The 14,394-nt window shown below is 46.9% G+C and overlaps 1 protein-coding gene across 5 annotated transcripts in view; it reads right to left on the minus strand.

Moving 5' to 3' along the window:
• The window catches only part of LOC144093660 (uncharacterized), an 87,268-nt gene that overhangs the window by 11,811 nt on the left and 61,063 nt on the right, over positions 1-14,394 (minus strand). The window contains exons 6-7 of one of the 5 annotated variants that reach the window (XM_077627249.1): positions 14,272-14,386; positions 10,794-10,874 (exon numbers count right to left, since the gene is read on the minus strand). In XM_077627249.1, the coding sequence (XP_077483375.1) occupies positions 10,797-10,874; positions 14,272-14,386 (193 nt within the window). In that variant the 3' untranslated portion in view covers positions 10,794-10,796. The other 4 variants (XM_077627248.1, XM_077627253.1, XM_077627252.1 and 1 more) reach the window with 4 other exon arrangements.

The raw sequence follows: 14,394 nt of genomic DNA on the forward strand, positions 1-14,394 counted from the left end.
GAATTCCTGCCCGGAGAAACTTGTCACTTGTGTGCAATTATGGAAACAAACATGAATTTTGGTCGTGTTAATCTGTGTGCTACCAAGAATGAGAAATCTGACAGCCTGGTGACGTTTTTGTTTTTCTAGCGTATCCTAGGTGGCAGCTCTTTTCAATGCATTTTTTTTTTGCTCCGCAGCTGCAACTCACGGCACTAGTCAATTCGAATTTCTTGCACCAGGGCTATTTCGTATTTCCAGCATCTGTTCAGCAGTATAGTAGAGAGGGACCTTACAACTGGCCATTTACACATGAAACGCACGAACATCCTTCTCCTCACAAAGCATCACATAAAGTATTGGTAAGATCGGAGCAATTTTCACAGCCCACATCTGATGACAACATTGACTCATTTGTCCTTAGTATAACTCAGTTCTGTGGCTTTTTCCAATGTTTTTTTTTTATAGAAACAGGATATTTATTGCTGAGAAAATAATATTTCAAAATAGAAAGTTTTTTCTTTGCCACATGATTCAAACTCATGATGTCAACATCAAAAATGAACCTGTGATTGCCATTTGGAACTGAATGCCAGTGTAACCTAGCCTCCGAGATCCACGTTAAAAAAAAACCTGCCTTGACATCACCACAATTGGTTTGTGAAGGCAGCGATATCTGTACTTCGTTTTTTGCCCTTTTCTAGATTATAAGAACTTTGCTGACCCACACATTATATGACACCTTCACATGCAAAGGGGTTTTTCAAAGCTTGCATTGAATAAACCAGAGAGATTTAACAGCTTTCGTGCAGACATTATTAATCCAGTCTTTCCAACTCAGACTGTCTCTTATATAGTAACTCCCAAGACATTTAACAGCCACCACTTCCCCAAGTACTACGCCATCTACAGAGTAAGGACACTGCAAAACTGATTTGTTCCTGCATACAGGGAGGACTGAGCACTTTTCAGTATTTAGGAACATATTCATTTCTTGCAACAACCAAAAATTTCAGCGAGGCTTTAGCCAAATATGGCCTGCTACAGGTTTATTGAGGTATAAAGAATGTAGTCACCTATGAAAAGCTTCATCCTAACATCAGTGTCATGGACATTTACAATATCATTATCATAAATAAGGAATAAAAATCAGTCCCAAAATTGAGCCCTGTGGCACCCCTGTGTAACCTGTAGGGTCTCTTAGCAGTACTTGTCAACCTGAACAAGCGATACTTAAGCCCCCTCTCTAATCTCGCACGGTTCCATGAAGCAGATTTTAGCATTTTTCGAAGAATGATGCGTTCGCAACCATGCTCTCTTTTTATGTTTTTATTATGGCCATCAGTAGGAATGGCAGAACGATGGATGAATGACTAATTTACAGTAGCAAAAAAATGTAATGCGAAGAAGGGGGAGTTCTACACCTCGAAAATTTTAAAAAGAATATATTGCAATCAATGCCAGATATCAAACTGTTCAGAATAGCCATAGATGTGCACCCCCCCCCCCCAAAAAAAAAAATCCGGAAACAGCATGCTAAAATACGGGTACAACGAATATGTTAATTTTATTTGAGAGGCACTGCTTCAACCTCCCTTGTAGCAGCAGCCACAGTCACCAATGTGCTGCCGCTGTTTAGTGTTTCATGCTGCCCAGTCCTGCGCCCATTTGACATTCTTACTTCTCCCTATACTCCTCTGAACCCTTAACTGTGCCTCTGTCAATGGCTCGCACCTGCCTCTATCCACGTTATAGCAACCTTCTGTTTTGCCCTTGAGTACATCGCGCTTTGCCTCAAGGTGGCTGATAATCTGGCTTCTCCTACCGACTCGCAAGCTTAGTGGCGAAGGTCGCTTTACTATCTTGAAGAGCCAGGGGGAGGGGGCCATATATCATGCTACAATTGTACATTGCTTCCACATGACTTGAATAATTTGAGGAAAAAGCTACGTGCTATATTCGTGCAAATACAGTAATCGTCTTGCATTCTCTTGAAAGCAATGATCTGGTAATGAACAAAGTCCTGACATAACGAAGTCCCGACATGCTTGCTAGCCTATCCCCTCCAGCAAGTTTCCGCATCTAGCGCGGCCACTCTGGCAATGACATGCTAACATTCTCAAATAGGATACTGGCACCTTTCGAAAGCAATATTACTAGTGGTGGCTTAAGCTTTTTTAGTTTTCAGTAATGCCTGGCATTAGCATTGGGGGCTTCCTCTTGTTGCAATATTAAACTGTCCAGTAATAAAAGTGAGCGTCAGGCAGGCGTCCGACTTTTGTAGGGCTGCATCTCATTTGCGGGAGTGGCCATGACAGCAGCTGCAGGATTGTGCACCATGGCATCATCAGAGAGCATGTTTTACACTCTGCTGATTTCATTCAGGTATGGCCCAAAGCACAGTCTAACAGGTGCAGCCATAAGCATCTTGAAAGCAATGTAATGGCCTGGCCTGAAACTATACCACATATGCACTGAGCAAGAAGTGAACTTTCCATTTCAAAACTTGTTTGCTGAAGTGCGCACGCAACCATTCCCACAAGCACCACGAAAAAGAGTATGGGACACGATCCCGATTCTTCAGCGGGCGCTCGAAGCGAGCGACGCGTTTTTTAGCTCTCCGCTCCTTCGGACGCTGGGCCTAAGGCTTCGCGGCGCTGCGGGGTCTCCCCATGGAGGCGACAGACACCGTGAACAAGCGACAGCCTGCGTTCGGCGGTGACAATGAGCAACGCAGGACAGGCCGCTCACGATCACGGAGACGGGCGGCATCCAGAGCAAAGTCGTCCAGCACCATTCGTCGGATGCAGGCCGAGATCGCTGATCTGTGAGACACGGTGAGGTGCCTGATGGCGGCGCTCATCACCACTTCGGAGAACCTCGAGTCCGTCATCGGGACCTTGGACGTGTCGCCGGTGGACCCACGCGTTCTAGCCTTGAGGGACGCCATGGCGCTTGCTCACCAGACGCAGGACTACATGGCGGCTCTCTCCCCGCCATTCCTGACCACCCCTGCGCTTTCTACCTTTTTCTGCGCTTTCAAAATTTTGCATCCAACACTACAAAGAACAGCGTCCGGGAATCCGGCGATGCGCAACCTTTGTAGTTGGCTTTTAAAGCTTTCTTCGCTATGATGCAGACATGATCTATTGAGAGTGCTTTTCATGCCGAGTCAATCATGTCCTGCCATGTCATGCCCTGTCAGTCATGTCAGCTTTGCTGCAAACTGTATTTTGAGGGCACTTAAATGTGCTTACGTGCAGGAATGCGAAAGCACGTTTTTTGAGGAAAGGACTCAGTAGCTCTAAGATCTCAACATCTCGGTGGAGACCTCAACCGCGTCTTAAAGCATGAAACTGAAGGTGCATATATCATCGGTCCGAAAGCCTGTCGCAAGTCTCAGCTTTAACCAGCCGCGGTGGATCAGTAGTTGCGCTCGGTCACTGATCTGGTGTACCAGAGTTCGAACCCGACTGCGGCGGCAGCGTTACGATGGAGGCGAAACGCAAAAGCGCCTGTGTGCTGTGCGATGTCTGTGCACATTAAAGATTCCCAGTGGTCGAAGTTATTCCGGAGCCCTCCACTACAGCACCTCTCTCTTACTTTCCTCTTTCACTCCCTCCTTTATCCCTTACCGCACGGCTCAGGTGTTAGCCGAGATGCGAGACAGATACTGTGCCATTTCTTCTCCCCTAAAAACCAATTAAAAAAAGTCTCGAAGCGTGCAATTCAAGACGCATGTCATTGGTACGAACCCCTGTGGCAAGCCAGACGCCATCCAGACGCTGTAGAATGGTTGTTCAAAATTTCGGTGAATTATGCGGGAATACTGCCACCACATTGTGGTCTACCAATGATGACAGCTGGGATGTCGTCTATACCTGCGATATCTGTTGCTCAAACCAATGTCGTCGGTTTGGCAGACGCGGTTTCACGTCGCGCGTCTTTAGATCATTAATTAGTAATGATGTCATCGTTTTTAATTTCGTGGTTTTCAAATTTACTAATTTTTATTAGTTACACTAATTGCTTTTTTAATTGTTTTGCTGATTATCGGTGTGACGACGTCATTCTTCATCGCGGCACATAACTGGTATTTATATAAAAGTTGCCATACACATTCCATCGTGACTATTATACACCAGATGACTCAGCACTTTCTGCGACCCAATTTGTGACCCATCACTCAGAACTTTTTGTGTTGAATTTTCTGTCCATGACTTCTGATCATGACTGATGACCACGACTCAATTTCTTCCTCAGACAATGACCCCGGTCTGACCACATCGATCATGATCATGACTAATGACTACGGACTCATGACTCAATTACAATGACTCACATGACCATGAAAATGATCTGGCACTATATCTATATACAAACAGTCATACGCATTCAATCATTACTACTATGCATATACTAGCTGATGACATTGTTTCGTGCTACACATTTCCCTTCCACATTTTGCGTCCACTTTTTGCGGACACGTCAGCTGACGTGTCAGCTGCCGACATAGCCTAGTAATGCTTTCGCATCAAAAAAATTACGACCACTGACCCAGGGAGCCGTTTATGCGCCCTTCCTTACCTCAAAATCATCGGAGTCTGGAACGTTGTCAACGCCAACGCCAATGAACATAACGAAGGCCGAAGACCTATAGTTTCACTGCCGCGTTTCTGCCACAACGACTCCTTAAGCAAGAAGTCATTGTGGCAGAAACGCGGCAGTGAAACTATAGGTCGTCGGATATAGGATTTACACTGTATGCAGACGATATAACTATCTGGACGACTAGGGGATCCCTTGCACAGAAGGAACAAGCCCTACAGGAAGCGGCATCGATTGTCGAAACATTTGCCGCTAGTAGTGGCCTTTGCTGTGCACCGGAGAAGTCAGAAGTAATCAGGGTGCACGGTCAAGAAAGGCATGCGCGAGGAAGACACTCTTCGTCTTGTACAGTCCTTGGTTATCTGCAGAATAGCATACGGCCGTCCGTATCGTCATCTCACAAAGGGAGAACTTAAGCAGGCCGACACTGTCATTCGCAGCGTGTACAAAACAGCTCTCGGCCTTCCTCCAAGCACCTCGACCGAACGTCTAATCAAGCTGGGAGTCCACAACACCATTGAGGAGATCAGAGATGTGGTCTTAGCATCGCAGAGAGCCCGACTCCAACAGACCACCACTGGAAGAGCCATTCTTCAGCGCATTGGTACACCACGAGATCTACAAGAGCTCTGGCGACACACTTCCCTACCTTCAAACATAAGACAGATCTCGGTGGCTCTGCTCCCAAAACATATGCATCCAGAAATCCACAAAGGCAGACGGGAGGCTAGGGTCACTCATCTCCGCCGGCGTCTAGAGTCAGATCACAAAGCAGTCTATGTAGACGTGGCGGCGTACACTGAACCGAGCATCTTTGTTGCAGTCGCCCTTGACCACAATTTTCAACTACTGACGAGTGTTTCACTACGAGCTGAGGATCCTGCCACGGCGGAAGCCTCCGCCATCGCCCTTGCCACAAGGCATTGTGATCTAGCGGACAAATCAGCTCACATAACTGACTCGAAGCGAGCCTGCACAATATTACATTACAGGGAGAGTCCCAAAAATGACAACGGCTCTACTCATACCGTCGGGCCTCTCACCTACACTTCAACGCCCCCATAACATTACTTGGACCCCGGGCCATTCAGGTCTTGAAGGCAACGAGGCGGCAAACGATCTAGCTCGTGAGCTAACAAACCCGAGCGGATCCTTGCCCGTACTTCACCCCTCTACCATCAAACTATGGGGAACGGCTGGAGATGCTTAGATTAGATCGTAGAATATATCCCCCTCCCCATATTCAACTCACCACAGAAGAAGCCACATTTTGGAGGCGAATACAAACTAATACCTTCCCTAACCTGTACTTGTACAGCTTCATTCACCCTTCCAAATACCGCCCCTTCTGTCCATGGTGCGGCGATAAGCCTACGCTGTTTCACATTTTCTGAAATTGTCCCCAAAAGCCACCTCATCTAAAAACATTACAGACATCATACGAGCAGTGGGAGGCAGCCCTGACCAGCAGTGGTCTGGAGGACCAGTGTCGCATCATCAGACTAGTCCAGGAATCCGCCCAAGCCACCAGAGTCCTGAACTGAGGAGTCCGCCTACCTGACTCGTAGAACACTTCAATGAAATAATAAATGTTTTATCTCTCTCTCTGCCACAACGTTGTCAATGTCAACGCATGCAGAGCGCATCTGTACTAAACCGCCACATGGTTAAAGCGCGACGGCTGCCCACTGTCCCAAGGGGCCTGTTATGCACCTTTGCTTTGCTATCGAAGCTCCTGCTCTTTATCGGTTAAGGCACAGCTGTGGCTCGGCGACGTCACGTGGTTCTCCTCGGTTCAAGGCCACATGAAATACACGCCGAACAAGCTTATGCTGAGCGATGTCAGTGCACTTTAAAACATCCCCAGGTTCTCGAAACACGAAAACGACCACTACGGCACCGGTTTTCTGTCTTCTTTCACTACCACGTTTTTATCTTCCCTTACGGCGCGGTTCAGGTGTCGACCACTACGGCACCGGTTTTCTGCCTTCTTTCACTACCACCTTTTTATCTTCCCTTACGGCGCGGTTCAGATGTCTCGAGATATGTTAGGAACTTACTGCGTCCTTTCCTTTCATCAAAATCCAACCAAGCGATTCCTTTAAAAAGCCGCCGCGGTGGCTCAGTGGTTATGGCGCGCGGCTAGTGACCCGAAAAGGACGCGGGTTTGATTCTGTCCGCGGTGGTCGAATTTCGATGGAGGAAAAATTCTAGAGGCCCGTGTACTGTGCGACGTCAGTGCACGCTGAAGAATCCCAGGTGGTCGAAATGTCCGGAGCCCCTCACTTCGGCGTCCCTCATAGCCTGAGCCGCTTAGGACGTTATACCTCCACAAACCATTGCCATAACTAAATTTACTTCGCAAACTGCAACCGCCGCGGTGACTCAGCGGTTAAGGCGCTCGTGTATTGAGCCAGCGTAACCGGGCTCAAACCCGACCGCGACGGCAGTGTTTCGATGGAGGCGAAAAGCAAAATGCGCCCGCAAAACGCAACGGCGGCCGTGTGCTGTGCGATGTTAAAGATCCCCGTTGAGGGTCCCCAGGAGGTCGAAATTATTCCGGAATCCAATACGGCACCTCTTTTTTCCTTTCTTCTTTTAGTCGCTCAGCCACTCGATTCAAATTTGTGACGTCTACATGAAAAGGACTCCATGACCACCGCGGTGAATTTACTGGTGGCGTATTATAGTCTCTGGGATCCGTGGTAAAACTTAGTCGATGCACGCATTTTACTTGCGAAATCGACCAGTGATGGCGACACCTGTATTTAATGTGATAAGATTTTCAAGCTTATTATGGGTTCGTTCCCATTGAAACTGGCGTCTCTACCATTAGAATGCGGTATTCTATCGATAAAGGCAAACTTTATTATGTCCCGAGTGTCCACTTCAATACTTGCAGTGAATAGCAATGGAGGGATTGTTTCCTGGAAGGCTGAGGGGAGTCTTCGTGCTTCTTGATAAGTTGTTTTCATTTGTCTTTATGGTTAATATTTCCTTCTGTCTCTTACAGGTCGGGCACGACGTAGAGTACGCGTGGTGATCCCTTTCGCAGTTTGCGCAGTGGTGAAGTATTGCAGTCCACTGACTCACGATTGTTTGACGAACATTTGGCACATGTTTGGCGGCCACGACATATCTGTGAGCCATGGCCAAATATTTGACATTTGAAGCATCGTCCGGGGTTTGGGATGTATGGTCTTGTATCTATTTTAAGATATCCTACTTCTATGGTTTCAGGAAGTTGGCTGGAGGCAAAGGTCAGGACTATATGTTTTGTTGGTATTTTCTCATCTTTTCGGATTTTGATAAGATGGACTTCAGTGGCGTTCTGGTCTTTCAGACCCTCCAACATCTCTTCAGAAATGTTCAGGAAATCATGCTCAGATATTACTCCTTTGGCTGTGTTCAGTGATCTGTGGGCAATTACGGTTACATGGACGTCTCCGAAGGACACTAAGGTTGGGAGTTTTGAGTATTGTGCTTTGTCTCGGATTTGGAGGAGGAAGTCGCCACTGGCTAACTTCGTCACCTTGTAGCCAAGGCCCAGGGCGTCAGTGAGAGATTTGGAAACAATGGAGACTTTTTTCTGGCTGGTTGCTCTGCATCTTCAATATGTACAAGATGATACCTAGGGAAATGTTCTTTTGTTTTTTGGAAACACTGGGCAGTTAAGTCTTCGGTCTGCACTCTTTAGAGCGCGATCATTTTGTGAGGGAGGGGGAGCCACCCACCATGGAGCCCAATATGGGGACGGAACAAGAACTTGCCAGCAAATCTTGCCCACGCCTGCTGTACACCTCAACTAAAACCAAATATGACACAACTAAGGGTAGTTGTTCACACAAGGTTAACCCTCGCCGCCCGGAAGAAAGAAAAAGCAATTGAGAGAGAAGACAGGAGAGTTCTGGGAAAGAAGATCTCCCCTCTATCCTGTCCTCCACTTTGCTAAGAGATAAGGGAGTGGACCGGAAAAGGCGACTGCCGATTTCCCCCGGTCCGGTCAGGTCGGAGGTGCTGCCTACAGGTAGCTGGTGCCAAAGTGGTGCGTTGCCTCCGAGGAGGCGCCTTAAAGGGACTATGCAACGAATAAAAAGTCACTTGCAAATGTTTTCAATGCTTAGAAATGATGCTAAGAAGCATTCACACAAAGTATGAGTCTTCAGAACTGAGCCGGCAATTTTTTATGAACTTTTAAAAACCGTGTTTTTTAAAACTCGCGGGCCGATTGGTGTGCTTGTAGTGACCGATTTTGGAGCTAAAATCGTGGAACAAAGACGTCACATTACCCATGACGTCGCCAGGCCACCACACGCTCTCATTCGCTGGAACGGCAGCCACGACGTCACGGGCACACTTCCGGTAGCCGTGAAAATCGTTTGCTCGTGCCGCCGCGCGACCTTCTCGTGCAAGCGCGAGCCAGGGCATTGCCTTCGCGCATATGGTTTCAATTTTCCTCTCCCTCCTCCTTCTGCCAGGAGTTCCGGAGCCACTCGCACGGCTCTTCGTGCGCACGCATAGGGCTCGGTGCCCATCGCGGGCGTAAAAGCGAGCAGTCGCACCTTGAGGTCCGGGTTTAGTACTGCTAATTACCACAGATGACAAGCGAAGAAACCCGACGCGCACCGCAATCCAGGAAGGCGAAGAGATCGGAGATGCCGCCACGCCGCCGACGCTGCTGCTGGGGGGGCTAGGAGCAATAACCGGAAGTTGCAAAATAAGCGTCAGCGGATGACGTATTCACGGGCGAGGCCGTCCCAGAGCTGGTTTCTTTATTTTTTCTGGTGCTCCTCGTGCACGAGTTGAGGGGGAGGAGGAGCGTAATTTTTAATCGTTTATATGTTCGCTGTTATTGATGCTAGCTCAAAAATTCTTGCACTGGGGTGACGAGTGATGAAATGCCTATCTCTCATCTGCTTTACGCAGTCTCAACTAATTTATTGCATAGTCCCTTTAAAGGTCCAAACGCCATCGGCTCAACCACCAGGATCCCCTTTTCCTCGGACACGGCGATGCCATGCAAGGCTAGGCGCGGGTGCTCGGGTCCGTGGTGATGCAGTTTTCACCGTCATCCTCCTGCGGGTCCCTGCGGATGCTCGGGAACCTGTGGTGTCGCCACTCAGTAATGCCTGCAAGCTGCAGACGCTATTAAAACCACAACTTTCGCTCTAAACAAGGTCACTAGTAGTTAAGCCACAGCTAATTTTTTAATGCGAAAGCATTAATAGGCTATGCTGACAGCTGACATGTACGCTGACGGGTCCGCAAAAAGTGGAAGGAAAATGTGTCGCACGAAACTTCATCAGCTAGTGCATGTATAGTAGTAATGTTATTCGTCTGGTTGGCACTTAAATCGAGGAGGCGCTGTGCATGAGCACGGGCTTTGCATCCAGAGTGCGTTCCTCCTCCCATCCACTATCAATGTGCCACGTCATCGTTTGCGATTTTATCACTGCTGTGGCTACTACCGTGCCTCGAGCGCCTGCACAGCTACTGATAGGTGAAGATAATGATTAAAACTATTACCACCAATGCAGGAGGTCCCCTACTCCTCGACCCTGGCGTGTCCGCAAAATGTAGATGTTTTCATTGATAAGACAGCTAGTCAGAGTTATGGGTTATAAGCTCTGATGGTATAAGCCTAACGGTGATGTCCAACAGGTACAGACTACAGGCATGGCGTACGCCATGCCTATAGTGGCGTGACACCACCGTATCACGCCACGATGATGATGGGATGGGGTTCAAGACCTCCGCGACTAAAGTTCAGCCACCAGGCGGACAGCTGACCAGCGGGGACCGCGCTTCGCAGCAGGGCCTCCCAGGCTTCTCTACTTTTAATATTGTCCCAAGCGCCCGATGATCCGCAGCGTTCCCAAATTTTGTGATCGGGGGTCGGCCTCTTTCGGCAGGTCTTACATTTATCGTCTTTCCCTTCGTCTACCTGGGTGCGAAAGAAATAGTCGGGGTTTGGAAAATTCTGGACGTTTTACGAGTATGTTTGCAAATGTTCATCTATCCCGTGGCAGTCGGTGGCTCTACGGTTATCCGGAAGTAGATTGTAGGCATGCGTGACGCCACCGTATCACGCCACGATGATGCTGATCTGATGGACGCCCCCTTTGTACGAGTGACTACCATTTTTGTGCTCTGGCCGAAAAAGAAGTAAAGCGGTAAAAAGAAAGGAGAAACACAGTGAGACTCACGTTTCACCCGCACACACACACTGCTGTACGATGGCACGCACTAGCAGAAGTGGTGCTCTTGGGAGTACTTCCCTGTAATACCTGGAAAGGAAGGCATGCATCACATCATGTCACTGCTGTTGGTTGCTCAGCCGCTCAAAGCTGTCCGCGCACTGTGCCATGTCGGACGAGTTGTTGTGGTGCCGGTACACCTGTGTGCGCGAGTCTTGTGATCGTGCTTCAAAAAAGAGCGTGCTACTAATGCATTTGTCGAGCACTGATACCCGTCTTGTGCTGGCAGTAGCATGGGTTTTTCTTGCATGCACCAAGCTGTGTTTGGCACTTGCTGGACGCGTCGGTGCTCTTCCGCGGTCCACTCCAATGCTGAATCCAGATATTGAGGTACCAAAGTGGTACCTACATGTGGCGGACACAGCGCACCCAATATGTCCGGAGATAGGCGTATGTGGTAGATATGTGGTAGTCGTAGAGTGGTGTTCACTGTACGACTAACGCCATCCGTCTTTTATGTGGGTCCCCAAACAGGTCACTGGTATGACCCCAGATGAAAATAAATGTCCTTTTGTAGCTGGAAATAGCCCTTTCCAGCTGGAAAACAAGAATTTCGAGCTAGAAAACGTCCAGTTGGAAATGACATTTTTCCAGCTGGAAAACAATAAATTCCAGATACAAGAAGGCAGTAACCTACACAGCTTAACTCTTTTTCTAGATGAAGCAAGGAATGTTAATAAAGATAGAATTCTCACTTATCCAGCCAGAAAACTTTCATTCAACTGCACTTCTTTCAGTGAGTTAGAGAGGGAGTTAAGCATAGTGGGTATATGAACGCGAGAACTTCATTTGCGCATTTACGACTCAATAAGTGATACAGCACCACTGTTCAGGCTTTTATACATAATGTCACTACATGGCAATATAGAATTCCAGATTTAAACACATAAGCAAACATCAGCACTACAAATTCATTGGAACCAGACCTGCAAGCTTTGATATGATCAAAAACTTTGTGAGCTTGACCCAGGTTATCATACAATGGGTATTAGAATTAGCTCGCTAATATGGCAAGCTTTTTTCTCACTGTCTCAAAGAACAATAACCTCTCATGATGAAATGGGCAGTAACAAAGCGATAACACATTAAGGAAAAGAACTTCAGTCGTCATATATACTGAACATTACTGCATGCATGCTGCACAAACTCAGTATGGTAGAGCATGTGGGACGTTTAATGCCCTGAAGTTGCATGTGGGGTATGAGGACAATGTAGTGAACATAGTGGGGCAGCTGTAGTGGTCAGGATTCATTCCAACAACGTTGGGCTCAGTAGCTTGAATGCAAAACCACTCTGGTAGGTGCTGGCTCAGTGGTTGGTGTGCTCTGCTATTAGTTTAAGTGTTAGGCTGCAAGCAACTACATTAGCATTTCGGCAGCAACGAGATGTAGACCGATGCACCATGGTTTCAGTAAGCCTAAATAAAGAAATGTAGTCGAAGTGATCTAGAACTGTCCAGTGCTAGATTAAAAGTTATTTGCTAACTTGGATACGAGTACCCTGGCCTAGTGCTCGGCTCCCTTAGGGTGAAATGCTTGGGAAGTGGGTCTTTGACCCCACCTTAATAAAAAAACCTCGTGTCATGGTGCTCTTTGGCCATAGATGCCTTTGTGCCATAAAAAATCGTCATCATCACAAATATAGCAAAAGACCCTCCCGTGGTGGCACAATGTTTGGAGCACTTGGCTGCTGAGCTGAGGACGTGAGTTCGATCCTGGCTGTGACAGTCGCGTTTGACGAAGACGAAATGCGAGAAGCCAGTGTGCTATGCGATGTCAGTACATGCTAAAAAATCCCAGGTTGTCGGAATTAATCCAGAGTCCTCCACTACTTTGGTGCACCTCATAACCGATGTTGGTTTGGGCTACCACTAAAAAAAAGCAAAAGACAATAAAAAAGCAATCTTCCCACTGGCTACATCAAACACTTGATGACCAAACGAAAATATTTACTAAATCACAAAAATACTCCCTCTTCTCAATTCGAAAATAAATGCAAGGATGTGTATATTTGTTAATTTTTACAAGCCTTTGTTGTCCTAGCTTCCTTGCAGCCTGGAGCTGTACATTGAGTGTCATAAATATGTGACAGCACATAGAAGCTGTCTTCACCAGATGTATCTTTAAAATGAATTATTCTTTGCACTTTCACATACGTTCCATCTTGCAATGCCAGTGCAGAACTATAAATTCTTTTATGCCTGGTATACAAAAGTGCATGCTCTGCACAAAACTGCCGTTCGAGCCTTTCAGGCTTTCCCAGTAATACAAGTGTGGAAGCACTAAATTCATTTATTTTTTCAGAGAGCATCTCCGGTGCTTCATCACTAGCCAATGCCGTTAAAGCAAAAAAGCTGCTTTGAAGAAACCTTGTGACAATCTGCAGGGCAACTCCATTCGCTGACGTGACCGGCTTAAGCAGTTGCCCCGAGTTTGTTTCGAATGTAAAACAAGAATGTGCCAAGAGCGGACCAAAAAGAATAATTTCCGCAAGTGCAAAATCTGGTGCACATTGTACGTCATATTACAATCCCAATACAGAAACTGTACCCCCACAACAAATTGTGTCAACAGTCTCGCGCTATTATTAACATCAGCATCAGACAGAATCTTTGAGGAGAATGTACACGACAGAAACAAGGAGACCTCCAATGCTCCAAAATGGTACGGTTCAAACATCAGTTAGACATGGCATGCTGTAATCCAGCAGCCAGTTCTGCCACTTTGAAGCTTTCCAAAATTTCCTTAAGGACAGTGACCTTGGCTGGCGACCGTCAATGAGTGCCAGCAAAGATGGCCTGCCACAATAAAAATCAGCTTCCATTTGGGAAAGCCAAATCTCCGTCATGTGGCGTGCAACGCCCAGAACCACCTATGCCTGTAATCGGGACACCATGTCCAGTTGTGGCTAAAACCCACAAAATTTTACCCATAATTCCAACAAAATTTTACGTATGATTGAAAAAACTCTTATTCACTGAAATGCATATTTCAATACAGGTGCCACGTGCTTGTTTTAGTGTTGTTTCAAGCATGAACTGCTCACAATAAACAACTAGTAATAACATAACAGGACCATGGCCACGGTACCTAGTTGCACCCAGGTTAAATTGATTTTTTTGTCACTTCCCTTAAATGTATAAATATAAAGCTATGCTGAAGGAACGGCTGAGTGAAGCAATGCTGGTACTAAGTTCTTGTAATTCTGGCTCACTGATGTTAAACTCAGGCAAGACCCACACTAGTTATGCTAACCTGTGAACTTTCCCCAGATAAAACTTTCTCCGATACCTTAAAAACTGATCCCTTTAAATTTTCCATTTCACGCGATCAGAAAAGCATAAATAACTGCAGAGAGTAATACACCGGTGATTATTTTACTACTAAAACAAGGAAAAGATGTTCAGTATAGCAGTGACAAACTGCACCTCCACTGGTCCCAGGGTGGCAGCACCAGCTGCAGCCATAGTATCCGCTGAACTCGATAACATGCTGCATGGCTGCTCGTGCTGGGGCATCAGCACAGCAACATATGCAGAACACCTGCAATA

The sequence above is a fragment of the Amblyomma americanum genome, chromosome 6 (assembly GCF_052857255.1).
Source record: "Amblyomma americanum isolate KBUSLIRL-KWMA chromosome 6, ASM5285725v1, whole genome shotgun sequence".
In the NCBI taxonomy this organism is placed as follows: domain Eukaryota; kingdom Metazoa; phylum Arthropoda; class Arachnida; order Ixodida; family Ixodidae; genus Amblyomma; species Amblyomma americanum.